This window comes from Aulonocara stuartgranti (genome assembly GCF_965226115.1).
Source record: "Aulonocara stuartgranti genome assembly, chromosome: 13".
NCBI lineage: Eukaryota > Metazoa > Chordata > Actinopteri > Cichliformes > Cichlidae > Aulonocara > Aulonocara stuartgranti.
Window position 1 is genome coordinate 34,586,624 of NC_138949.1, and position 12,128 is coordinate 34,598,751.

Genomic DNA, 12,128 nt, shown 5'->3' on the forward strand with positions numbered 1-12,128 from the left:
TCTCCTTTTCTGGCTCCTCCCATCAGTGACCATGGTTGGCGAACGCCGCAATGGGAACCTGCTGGTCCAGCTCGGCCCGAAACTGCAGGCGTATCCCGAGGAGCTGATTCGCCAGCGACGCACCCACGACGGGCAGACGGAATACCTGATTCGCTGGTGCCTCGTCGCCATCGACGATGGCTCCACCTCTGGAGGCGGTGCCAGCGAAGCGGGCGGGACGGTCGGCGTCAGCTCCGGAGTGGGCGGGTCCGTGAGCGCCGTGTCTGGAGAAACCAAACCGGAAAACATCCTGATGTGGATGTCGACAGAGGACGTGTACGCCAACTGTCCCACACTGCTGGGCAAGAGGAAGATGGACTCCCAGCGTCCCCTGCAGCAGGAGAAGCAGCGTGGCGGCGAGGCTTCCGACTCGGGCATTTCAAGCGGCACAGAGTTCCCGTCCGACGTCACTTTTGACGAGGTGGAGCTGTCGGACATGAAGGAAGACGTGAAGAACCTGGTGTGCCGAGCCCGGAAGCAGATGGCCAAGAAGAGCGACTTCTCCATCAACATCATGCACACCATCCACGTGTTGAGCGCCTACGCCAGCATTGGCTCGCTTGTCGGTGTCTTTAAGGAGACGGGCGCGCTCAACCTGCTGATGGAGCTGCTGTGCAACAAGGAGACTCAGACGAGGCGAAGCGCCGGGAAGATGCTGCGCGCGCTTGCCTCGCATGACGCAGGTAAGCAGTCTTTAAACAGCGCTGTGATCGGACACAGGGTTTAGTTCCCCCCCGGTGGGCTGTGAGGATACTGCAGGCTTGTTTCAGAGTCCTCAGGTGGATTAGGCGCTGGTATTCTTTTACAGTCTCAGCGGTAGTTGGACAGAATTAACAGCTGGAGCTGCTGTGGGAGATAAAATCATCAGAATATTAAAAAAGGACCGACTGGGTCTTCTGTCTGTGTGACGGTCAGTTGTGTTTTAAGGTTTGGGGCGGCGCTCTGGAGTTTAAGTGATGAATGAAATGGGAAGTGAAGCGTGAGGAGCGATCAGAGTAATGACGTCTGTGCGCTCTGCGTCACAGCTGTTTGTGCTGAGTACGATCAGCTGATAGGCCAAGGCTACGCCGCCTCCTCCTCCCAACTTGCTCTAAAATGTGGCGTAAAATGTAAAACTTTGACCAGCTGACCAATCGGAGCAGAGGGATGTTTTTCAGTGGGTTTGGTGTCAGATACACGACAAGAGCTCGGCGAGGTCGGCGGCGTGCTCCAGTGCTGCATCAGTGTTTAGGTGTTGCTGATTGGTCAGCGTGTGAGAACGTTCAGCAGGAAACCGCGACAAAGATCGAGCTGCCGAGATCGTGAATCGGGAGAAGAAGCGTTTTCCAGCGGGGAGAATGTCCAATCAGAGGCGGTCATGATGTTGGGACTAAAGTTTTTAGTTTGTGAACCCTCAGACAGCCTGACATCACGTCACCGTGGCAACAGAAATGTTCAGCTGACTCGAGAAAAAACTGGGTAGGAAGTTCAGAGTACTGTGTCACCGCGGCCGGCCGTTTGAGGCGTGCAGGCCGAGGTTAGCAGAATGATCAAAGACAGAAGCGTGAAGCTGACGTTAAGACGCCGAGATTGTGGTCGCCTTAAGATTTAGATCTGGACTTTGGAGAAGCCGCCTGAGCGTCGAGGGGTGATGACTCAAACCTTTAAACAGGCCTCAGGCAGGGATAGCAGCCATGTTTACACGCCACAAAGGCGTGGAGCAGTTTGATTCCTGCTTGGAGAAGCAACACTGCTCCTCACGTCTCTCCACGTCAGAGCTGGAGTCGGAGCAGAAGAAGAAAGTTTTCATGTTCTGAGAATCTCTGAACTCCCGTACTGATGGAGGAGGGAGTCCTGGCGTACCCTGCTCCCTCTGAAACAGTCGATGACATCAACGCCTGTCACATGATCAGTACTCTGATAGAACGGTGCTGATGATTAATAATCAATAAGCTGTGATCGTGCTCTCTCAGTAATCTTCTAATCACTGATGGTAATCGCAGCAGCGTGAAGCCGAGCAGTCACTGGAGCTTTTGACAAACTATTTTATCTCTGTCTACATCCGCCACGTTGAAGTGTGCGTCCTGTCACTTGTTACGGTCAGGGTCCAGAAACGCACTCGTCGGTGCAGGCAGCCAATCAGCAGCAGCTCCACACTCGGGCTAAAATGAGCGTTTTTATGAATGGACTCTGGTCCACATCTGTCTAAAGCTTTGATTCTTTCAGGCTTATTCTGTGTTCAGCTGCTCGACGTCTCTTAAAGCTCCGCCTCATTCGTTCGTCTTCACCTCAGAGCTGAGAGCTTTGAGCGCTAACGCGGGTCAAGCCTGATGCCGCGTTTACTCTGACACGGTCTGAAAAAATCAGTTAATAAGTTGATCAGATGTTTTAAGCCCCTGTTAAACACTGCCTCCACCCTCCTGGCTCCTCCCCCTGCTGACAGTGTAAGTGGTTTAAAGTATAAATGTGTGCGTATGGGCCAATGCCTCCTGGAATGACTATTGATCTGTTATTGAGTAGTGTCAGGCGCTGAGGGCGTGTCCCGCCGTGTCGCCCGCAGGCAGCCGGGCGTACGTGCTGCTGTCTCTGAGCCAGCAGGACGGCATCGAGCAACACATGGACTTCGATAACCGCTACACGCTGCTGGAGCTGTTCGCCGAGACCACGTCGTCCGAGGAGCACGGCATCTCCTTCGAGGGCATTCACCTGCCGCAGGTAAGACTAATTTCTTTATGTTGTCAGAGGTGCGCCTCTGTGGCTCCGCCCAGCAGGGGGCGTCGCTGCAGTAAACCTGCTTGACTGTGTGTTCAGATTCCCGGGAAGCTGCTCTTCTCCCTGGTGAAGCGTTACCTGTGCGTCACGTCTCTGATGGACAAGCTCAACACGGCGGGGGCGGAGTCAGGCTCTGAAAAGCTGGACACTTGCCCTTCTCCTGCCTCTTCCTCCAGCAGCTCCGCCCACCAGACGGAGCAGCTCCGTGTCCAGCGGGAGTTTGACTTCACCATGGCCATGGCCAACCTGATCTCGGAGCTGGTCCGAGTGATGGGCTGGGACCGTAACCGCCAACCGCTTGATGGCTCTGCCCACCTCACAGGAGTTGTGGTTAGCGGGGAGGATCAAGGGGAGGAGGCTTCCCGCCCTGTCCTCAGGTCCATTTTTCAGCCTCGATTCTGCGCCTCCCCTGTCACTCTAACCACCAGCTCCGGTGGCGCAGCCCCCGCCGCCACACCACCAAAGAAGAAAGCAAATGGTTTCAAAACGCGCTCGGACTTCACCTGCCGCTCCGCCTACGTGGAGTACGTCCAGGACAACCTGAAGAGCGGCATGATGGTCCGCATGCTGGAGGACTACGAGGAGGTGAGCGCCGGCGACGAAGGAGAGTTTCGCTACAGCAACGACGGCTCGCCACCTGTACAGGTGAGGAAACCCGTATAGGTCGGCTGAAGTAGGGGGTGGGGCTTCATCCAGGTGTAGAGGAAGATTTGGCTGTCAGTGTACAGGGTGGGCCATTTCTATGGATACAGCGTAATAACACGGGAATGGTTGGCGATATTAAAGTCCTGTTTGTGGCACATTAGTATATGTGAGGGGGCAAACTCCTCAAGATGGGCGGTGACTAGGGCTGCACGATTTTGCATAAAATGAGAATCACGATTTTTTTGGCTTAGAATTGAGATCACGATTCTCTCACGATTTTCTTTTCCAGTATAAATATTTATCGCACTTATTAACTGCACATCAACTTCGTAACAGTTGAGACTGAACATGAAAACAATAAATAAACATAAAAACAACAAATGTCTCACGTTTTGTTGTTGCCGCAAAATGTTGTACTGCTTGAAATTCCGTCTCCACCGTTGCTCGACGCTGCGTGTATAGAGCAGGTAGTGCAACGATAGACAAATAGTTGCGGGACGGCACTGTGTAGCGTTTGTCTAGGGTAGGGCTGGGTATCGTCACTGATTTCTAGAATCGATTCAATGCCGATTCACAAGGTCCCGAATCGATTTGTTCCACGATTCGATTTAATTCGATTCGATTTAAATCTGGGAAATTTTGACAGTCAGAGATATAATTCAGATCAGTACATTTACATATTTTTGTATCTATAAAAAGGAAGCTGACACACGCAAGACTTTATCCAAGGTGTGAGCATCACAGCAGAGGCCTTTGTGTCAAAGTAGCTGAAGATAAAACACAGAAAAACATGGAGGTGATTTTCCTGGCCTGGGATTTTATAAAAATATTCTGCAGTACATCAAAAACAAAAGAAAACCATTAATTAATGAACATTACCTCTGACGTTACAGCGGTTTTATTAGAGACACGGCTAAGCGTTTTGCATTTTGCATAATTTTAAAAAGTTTAAATTTGTTCAGTATTGAACAGCAGAAATGAGGTTTTCTTTTTGGAAGTATATAAAACGGAAAAAAAAAACGTCGGCCGACAGCGCTGTATACAACGTAGTCTTGTGCATAACAAGCAAGCGAATAATGAAGAAAACAGATTTTTAGACGGGAAACTGTTCTTGAAGTTGAAGTACAGAGAGAGAGAGAGCTGTGCATCGTGGTCGAAGCAAAACAGCAAAAGTCAGAGTGAATACATGACGATGTTTATGTGAAGCGTAGTTTGGATCTTCTTTTGCTGCTGGTTCGGTCAATATTGTTTGGAGAGAGATAAAACTAACAGCTTTAGAATCAGCGCATAAAGGGCGTGAACACAAAGCGCCGACCCACCGACAGATGGCCTGTATTTATATAGCGCTTTTCTAGTCCCTAAGGACCCCAAAGCGCTTTACATATCCAGTCATCCACCCATTCACACACTGGTGATGGCAGCTACATTGTAGCCATAGCCACCCTGGGGCGCACTGACAGAGGTGAGGCTGCCGGACACTGGCGCCACCAGGCCCAGATCAGAATCAGCGAGCTGTCGGCTTCCAGCCCCGACTGTGAGAAAGGCGACATCTAACTGATTCTGATCCACGGGTTTTGTCTTTGTGCAGAATCCGTGTTCCTGCTCTCATTTACTGTCTTAGCTGTTTGGTGGTTGTTGAAATTTTGTGAGATTTCACCAGAAATTCTGGCATTTTGGGCAAAATAAATTTATATTAAAAAATCGATTCAGGATTTTAATGAATCAATTTTAAGTTATCCAAGCCAGAATCGATTTTAATCGATAAATCGATTATAAAAACCCACCCCTAGTCTAGGGTGTTGATCATTTTCCTAAATCCCTCGTTTTGCACAGTGTTGATGGGAGCCATATCTTTGGTCAGGTGATAAGTGATAGCCTCCGTAATTTCTTTGAGTTCGACGGGTAAAGGGAAGCGCTGTATAAGGTTCCCGTTATTGATGTTTGGGTGGTTGACCGGGACGGATTTTCTCCTGTCACTTTCTCGACATCCCTGACGTGCTCTCCGTTGTTTTTTTCCTGCTAATTTTAGCATCACACAGCACAGCTTCTGTATCACGTGGTATAAGGCTCCGCCCTTGTCATTTGTTGAGCAGGAAGAGTGAGCGCTTGTTTTCATGCAGAGTACGTCCCGGATCAAAATGCGGTACAATCGTCGTCTTTTTCTTTTTTTTTTTTTTTTAATCGTTGTCATTTGGAAATGAGATCGCACATAAGTATGAATCGAGATCGCGATTTTCTAACGATTAATCGTGCAGCCCTAGCGGTGACCATGGTGGCCATTTAGAAGTCGGCCATCTTGGATAACTTTTGTTTTTCCAATAGGAAGAGGGTCATGTGACACATCAAACTTATTGGTAATGTCACAAGAAAAACAATGGTGTGCTTGGTTTGAGTCCGACCCCTCTGTCTCGATCCCTTGCTCTGCTGTTTTTAACCAGTTTGAGCCTGTGACTCTTTCTTATTTAGAGGATGTGGTCGGCCACCTGAGGCCCACTGGTTCCCCAAATGATCCTGTCCCACCACAATTTTTTAAGGAGATTTTCCTAGCATAGGCCAGGCTGTTCTTACTGTTATGAACAGCAGTTTAATATCTGGTGTAGTCCCTGCTAATTTAAAGCATGCAGCAGTAGACGTAGAGCTTTTTATTGTCATTGTGCAATTTCTTGCACAGCGAAATTGGGTAGCTGAACCACAAAGGTGCTAAAGTAAGAAGAAGAGAAACCAATATACAACGAAGGCGGAAAATAAATAAATAAATAAATAAATAGTACAACCCTTGCTTAAGAAACCTGTCCTGGACCACACTGTGTTGGCTAACTACAGGCCTCTCTCTAAGTTGTCCTTTATGTCTAAAAATTGTACATTGCCAATTGATGGATTTTTTTTTTTAAAGGAGAATGGTGTCCTAGAGGTCTTCCAATCAGGTTTTAAAAACGTTCATAGCACGGAGTCAGCACTCTTAAAGGATTTTAATGATATCCTCCTTTCCTGTGACTCTGGTAATCATGTTGTTCTTGTCTTTCTTGACCTAACAGCTGCCTTTGACACTGTAGACCACTGTAGCATTTTACTGTCTCGCTTGCACCATCTTGCAGGCATTCGTGGTACTGCCTTGAAATGGTTTAGGTCTTATCTTTCTGACAGAACTTTTAGTGTTAACCTTTCAGGGTATGAGTCCTCCTCTGCCGCCTTTCAGTCTGGGGGTCCCGCAGGGCTCAATTTTAGGACCTCTGCTTTTTTTCATTATATTTACAGCCCCTGGGAACCATCCTCAGAAGGCATGGAATATCCTTCCACTGCTATTAAGCCACTTCTAGCATCTCTAGAAGACATTAAATCTTGGATGTCCCTAAACTTTCTAAGATGTAATTCAAGCAAAACTGAGGTGATTCTGTTTGGTCTCAGTGGACCTTGTGAACCCTCGTCTATTGATTTGAGACCCCTGGCAGAGTATTTTAAACCTGTTGTTACTAACCTGGGTTTTAAGATGGACAGTGATTTTAAATTAGACAGTCAAATTAGGGCTACTGTCAAGTCCAGTTTTTATTATTTAAGGCGTTTGGCAAAGATAAGACCTGTTTTATCCAGGCCGCATTTTGAAACAGTAATCCATGCTTTTATTCCATCTCGTTTGGATTACTGTAATGTGCTGTATTGTGGAGTTAGTCAGCGTCTTCTCTCTCGTCTGCAGCTGGTCCAAAATGCTGCTGCATGACTTTTAACCAGAACTCGTACAAGAGAGCACATAACTCCCATCATCGCCTCACTCCATTGGCTGCCTGTATATCTTAGAGTTCATTTTAAAATTCTCATGTTTGTTTTTAAATGCTTAAACGGTCTTGCCCCAACTTACCTCTCTGAGCTTCTGCATCCTTACTCACCCCCAGGTCTCTCAGGTCAGCTGACAAGCTGCTCCTGGAGGTACCCAGGTCCAAGAGGAAGCTCAGAGGGGGCGGGGCCTTCTCTGCCCCAGCACATTAGAGAGGCCCCCTCACTGTCCACTTTTAAAACGCATCTTAAAACCCATTTTTACTCCTTGGCTTATGACACAGTCTGACCCTGATTTTATTGTTTTAAATGTCATTTTAATTTTTTTAATTTTTATTATTTTTCTTATTCTTTAACATGTTCAATGTATCATGTTTGGCATGTCAAGTGTTCAGCTGATCTGAAAGTGCTATATAAATAAATTGCTTGCTTGCTTAATGCTGTGAATACTTTCAGAATAAAAGCACTCTGAGTACACGGAGCTGCATCCACATTTCGTGCTCTTATTTTTGAGTTAGAAACTGCACTCGGATCAGCGTGAACCTGAGCCTGCTTCTGACCCGCTCTCTGCTGTGTTCAGGTGTACTGGAACTCCCTGTCCAGGACTTACTGGGTCCACTGGCACATGGTGGAGATCCTGGGGAGTGGCAGCAGCAGTCAGGCTGAGAAGGAGACACAGGAGAAGGCCTCCTCGCTGACAGAGACGCTCAAACTCTCAGCAGGTAAGAGCCGAGCACCGTCCGCTGCTCCTTTGCTTTCCTCCGCAGTCTGAGCACGTCTCTTCTTCTCTCAGTGAGCCAGACCTTCTTCTCGAAGCCTCCCGGCGGTCTCTACTCTCTACCCTACCTGTCCGAGGGTCTGAACACGGAGCCGGTCACTCTGAGCAGAGCCGAGTGGTGGGAGATCCTCTTCTTCATCAAGAAACTGGAGCCGAAGCAGCAGCAGGAGGTCAACGGCGTCCTGCTGCAGAGCCTCGACGACCAGGTAGGAGACCCCTTCGTCTTTGAGGTTTAAAGTCAGAGCGCGGGGAGGCGGATCATTGCGGTGAGAGGATCTGACCGTCAGCTGCCTGTGACGTAAGAGTGTCACTAAATCACCTGATGTCCTTTGATAAGAGTCGCTGCGCGAGAAGCTGAAACTTTCTCTGAAAATAAAAATCAGTCTGCAGAGTTTATCGCAGCGACGGTGAGCGAGGGCGCCTCCCAGTCACATGGTACAACCTGAGCCTGAGGGCGGGATGGCGGCCGCCTGGCTTGTCTGCGGTGAAATGTGATCCGGGTTTGTGGTTTGAAAAGCCTGATTGTCACCACGTCTGTCCTCAGGAGGCGGAGCTGGACGACTCGTCTCTCATCGGCCTGTCGGTGCCCGGAGACGTGGCCAAGAAGCTGCTGCACTACCTGAAGCAGAAGCTGCCGTCGTCGTGCCTCGGCGACCTGCTGTGCTCCCACGCCTTCACCAAACATTACCTGAAGAGAGGCGGAGCCAGCCTAGAGGACGAAGAGCTGCTGGGTAAGAAAACAAACAACACGCCTCTCGTAAGGCGCGTCCTCGACACACCCTTGTCTCACTGTGCTCGTTTGTGCGTCTCTGCAGCTGAAAGCTCGTCCGGGCTGGGTGGAGGTGGCGGAGGAGGGCAGGGCTTCTCGTCTGCCTCGACCTCCTCGTCCTCAGCGATGGGCTCCGTCTCCAAAAAGGCCAAGAAAGAGCTTCCTGTGGATTCTGGCTGCTGCAACTCGGAGACGGAGAGTGACCTACCCACAGAGGACGTCAGCAAATACCCCGACGACCTGGAGGACAAGATGAAAGGTGGGGGCGGGGCCTGTTCCAGACTTGGTTCAGGTATCGGAGCGAGCTGTTACTCACCTGTGTTCTCTTCCTGCAGTGTTTAACAACCCACGGGTGCAAGGCAAGAAGACTGTGCTGGAGAAGCTGGGGGAGGTGGTGGACGTCCTGAAGAAGGGCGGGTCGGGCTCAGACCACACCCAGCAGCTCGCCGCCGTCCTCTTCCTCACCCGGCTGGTGGAGGGGACGCAGGAGAAGAACGCCACGAGGAGTGACTCGGCCCAGACTGTACGGTGAGACACCGCCAAGCGGTTTCCTGTGTCGTCCCGATGTTAACCTTCACCCTCGGTATGTGGGCGGAGTCTCGTCACAAACGCGGTCAGATTACCTCATTTCTTTGTGGCGTTACCATAAAAACTTGACCTGCTGCGCTGGCGGGCGCCGGTTGTGATAGTGTTTGGCAGGAAGTAGAAGGTGACGGCGTGTTACTCTCATAGGGACAAAGTGCTGAAGCTGCTGGTGGAGCTGCTCGGCTCCGCCTCCAAAGATGTGGTCGTCAGCACGCTCCGATTGACCCACCTCCTCATGCTCAAGTATGAGTGGAGGGTCTCCTTCGCCACCGAGGGTGGGGTCAAAGCCATCCTGTCCTGCATGCAGGAGTTCTCGGGCGTGGTGCATGTGCAGCAGCTGGCGCTGGCGGTGAGAAAACGTCTGGTCATTGCTCATCTGCCGCTTTGCTGTGAAATGATTCCTGACTGGCTCCTCCCCCTCTCAGACTCTGAAGGTCATCACGGGCGCCAGTAAACATGACCTGCGCAGCGTAGGCAGCAGCCCGCCGCTCTCAGAGTCAGGCACCCAGATGATGCTGGAGATCTTTGCCAGCATCGGCTCGGCCACGCCCGAGGGCTCCAGAGGCCTGCTGGACGCCATTCCGGCCGCCATCGACCTCATGCTGACCACAAAAGGGTGAGTGACTTTTGGCTCGGCGAGTACAGTTAACGCCGTGTGCTCGCCGCTCTGACACTGCCTTCTTTGTGCAGCTGCGTGCCGTCTGTGAGGAACGGGCTACTCGTCATCATCATGCTCATCTCCAACCACAAGAGCCTCGCGGAGCAGCTGGTCGCCTGCGACGTCACCAGCGTCCTGAAGAAGTGTCTGAGTCTGTCCCGCGCCGAGACCATGCTCGCCATCATTGCGCTCAACCACATCTCCATGGTGCACAAGCTGGAAAGCAAAGGTACGCACGCTTTGATCACTCCCGCCAAAGTCCATTCAGATTTGTGCTAATTTTAACTCGTGCTCGTTAACCTGCGCGCTCAGAGAGCCGCGAGCAGCTCGACTTCAAGGACACGGAGCTGCAGATGCTGGTCGTCAGTCTGAAGGAGATGACGGCCACCAAGGAGGTGATCCAGACGCTGGAGCAGCTGCTGTGTGACGACGCCTCACAGCTGGAGGAGGAGCGCAGCCAGGTGATGTGACGCACGCATGAGCACACGTGCACGCGCCGCAGGTGTGTTTTCTAACCCCGGGTCTCGTCTCCGTGCAGGTGACTCACAGTCGGGACACCTACCAGGACCTGGTCCGTCTGATTGAGCAGCACCGAGGCGATCGGGCCGTCCAGCTGTCCATCCTCAGGTATGCTGACCTCTGACCCTGCTCACCTTGATGATGAGTGATCAAAATGCTGCGTTCAGGTGCAACAGGTGCTGGTAAAGGGGTGTGCACTCCCACCGCCGCCACACGTTTATAGCTCAGTCACGTTGTGCAGCTTCTTCCTGAGTGGATGTAATATGTTTAATATTGATGAGGATGCTCTTGTCTGATTGGCTCTTTACGCTCCCGCAGGATCCTGAACAAGTTCCTGGACAACTACCAGGAGGACGTGCTACCGTGGCACGAGAGCATCGAGCCCTGCCTGTCCTCCATGACGGCCTTCATCAATGACAGAGAGGTCAGCTAGCTCCAAGCGCGCTCACAGGTAAAGCTGCCAACATCCGCTAACCTCCCGCTTCCTCCCGCAGGTGGTGCAGCTCTTCATCCGCTTCCTGTACCGGCTGGCGTCTCTGAACAAAGACTACGCCGTGGTCATGTGCCGCCTGGGGACCAAGGAGGCGCTGGTGAAGGCGCTGGACAAGCACAGCACCAACCTGCTGCTGGTCACCGAGCTCCGAGACCTCATCACCGACTGCGAGAAGTACGCCAGCCTCTACAAGAAGATGACCACCAGCGTCCTTGCAGGATGCATCCAGGTACACGGGGGTGGGGCTTCTGTCACCTGGAGACGACCCTCGCTCGGTTGAAAGCAAACGTAAAGATTCAAACGCAAACATTCGTCTTTGGCTCTCAGCGAAGGCGGTCGCACTTTTCTCCTCCTCCTCTCCCTTAGCTTCCCTGCTTAGCCTCTTGTGTCCTTGTCTAGTCTCGTGTTTTTTGTGTTACTTTTCCCTGGAACACTCTCACAGTCTGTTCTCTAAAACCTAAAAGAAGAATTATGGCTTGGATCAACTGTCTCTGAATGCAATTGACACCCCTTCTCAACGTGAAGTCTGGGCTCGGGTGAGCCTGAGTGCTGAAGATATCTACCTATTCGGAACCATGGTAACAGGTTTCTGGCTGATCGGAGCTGGCTTGGCCCTGACTTATCGGAGAATTAAGGAAGCGGAACCGGCTGTTCAAACCCCCACAAGGCTGCCCGCTGGGATTGAAATGATGGGAGAGGCGTGAGTTTCTCAAAATGGGCTCATTGAGTCAGCACGGAGAAGATCTTGGAGCTTACGGCTGCCGTGAACACTCAGAATAAGATCTCTGAGCGCAGACTGGATGACATCTCGGGGAGGCTCACTGCCGTGAGTTCTCAGAATCGGCTCCTTGAGCACAAGAAATGACAACATCACAGAACGCAAGTATGGCGAAGCTCGCGGCGCTCCAACGGGAGATAGAGAGACCAGTGTCGGACTGTAGAACCACGAGTTTGATGTAATCCAGATGTAATCCAGTTTTCCACTCAGAATAAGACCTCTGAGTGGAAAACTGGATTACATCTGGAGGGGCTCGCTCGAACAACACCTTTGAGCGATCGATCACATCTTGGGGAAGTGCACTGCGGTCGTGAGTTCTCAGAACCTGCTCTTTGAGCAAAAACA

The 12,128-nt window shown here is 51.1% G+C and overlaps 1 protein-coding gene across 2 annotated transcripts in view; it reads left to right on the forward strand.

The window, feature by feature from the left end:
- cul9 (cullin 9) overlaps positions 1–12,128 on the forward strand; it is a 36,433-nt gene that overhangs the window by 2,119 nt on the left and 22,186 nt on the right. For both annotated transcript variants that reach the window (XM_082556544.1, XM_082556545.1), the window contains exons 2-16: positions 27–722; positions 2,579–2,733; positions 2,830–3,435; positions 7,784–7,925; positions 7,997–8,187; positions 8,526–8,712; positions 8,797–9,009; positions 9,086–9,278; positions 9,483–9,684; positions 9,761–9,951; positions 10,026–10,222; positions 10,306–10,454; positions 10,532–10,620; positions 10,831–10,936; positions 11,007–11,234. In XM_082556544.1, coding sequence (XP_082412670.1) covers positions 27–722; positions 2,579–2,733; positions 2,830–3,435; positions 7,784–7,925; positions 7,997–8,187; positions 8,526–8,712; positions 8,797–9,009; positions 9,086–9,278; positions 9,483–9,684; positions 9,761–9,951; positions 10,026–10,222; positions 10,306–10,454; positions 10,532–10,620; positions 10,831–10,936; positions 11,007–11,234 — 3,545 coding nt within the window. The remainder of the gene's footprint in view (positions 1–26; positions 723–2,578; positions 2,734–2,829; positions 3,436–7,783; positions 7,926–7,996; positions 8,188–8,525; positions 8,713–8,796; positions 9,010–9,085; positions 9,279–9,482; positions 9,685–9,760; positions 9,952–10,025; positions 10,223–10,305; positions 10,455–10,531; positions 10,621–10,830; positions 10,937–11,006; positions 11,235–12,128) is intronic.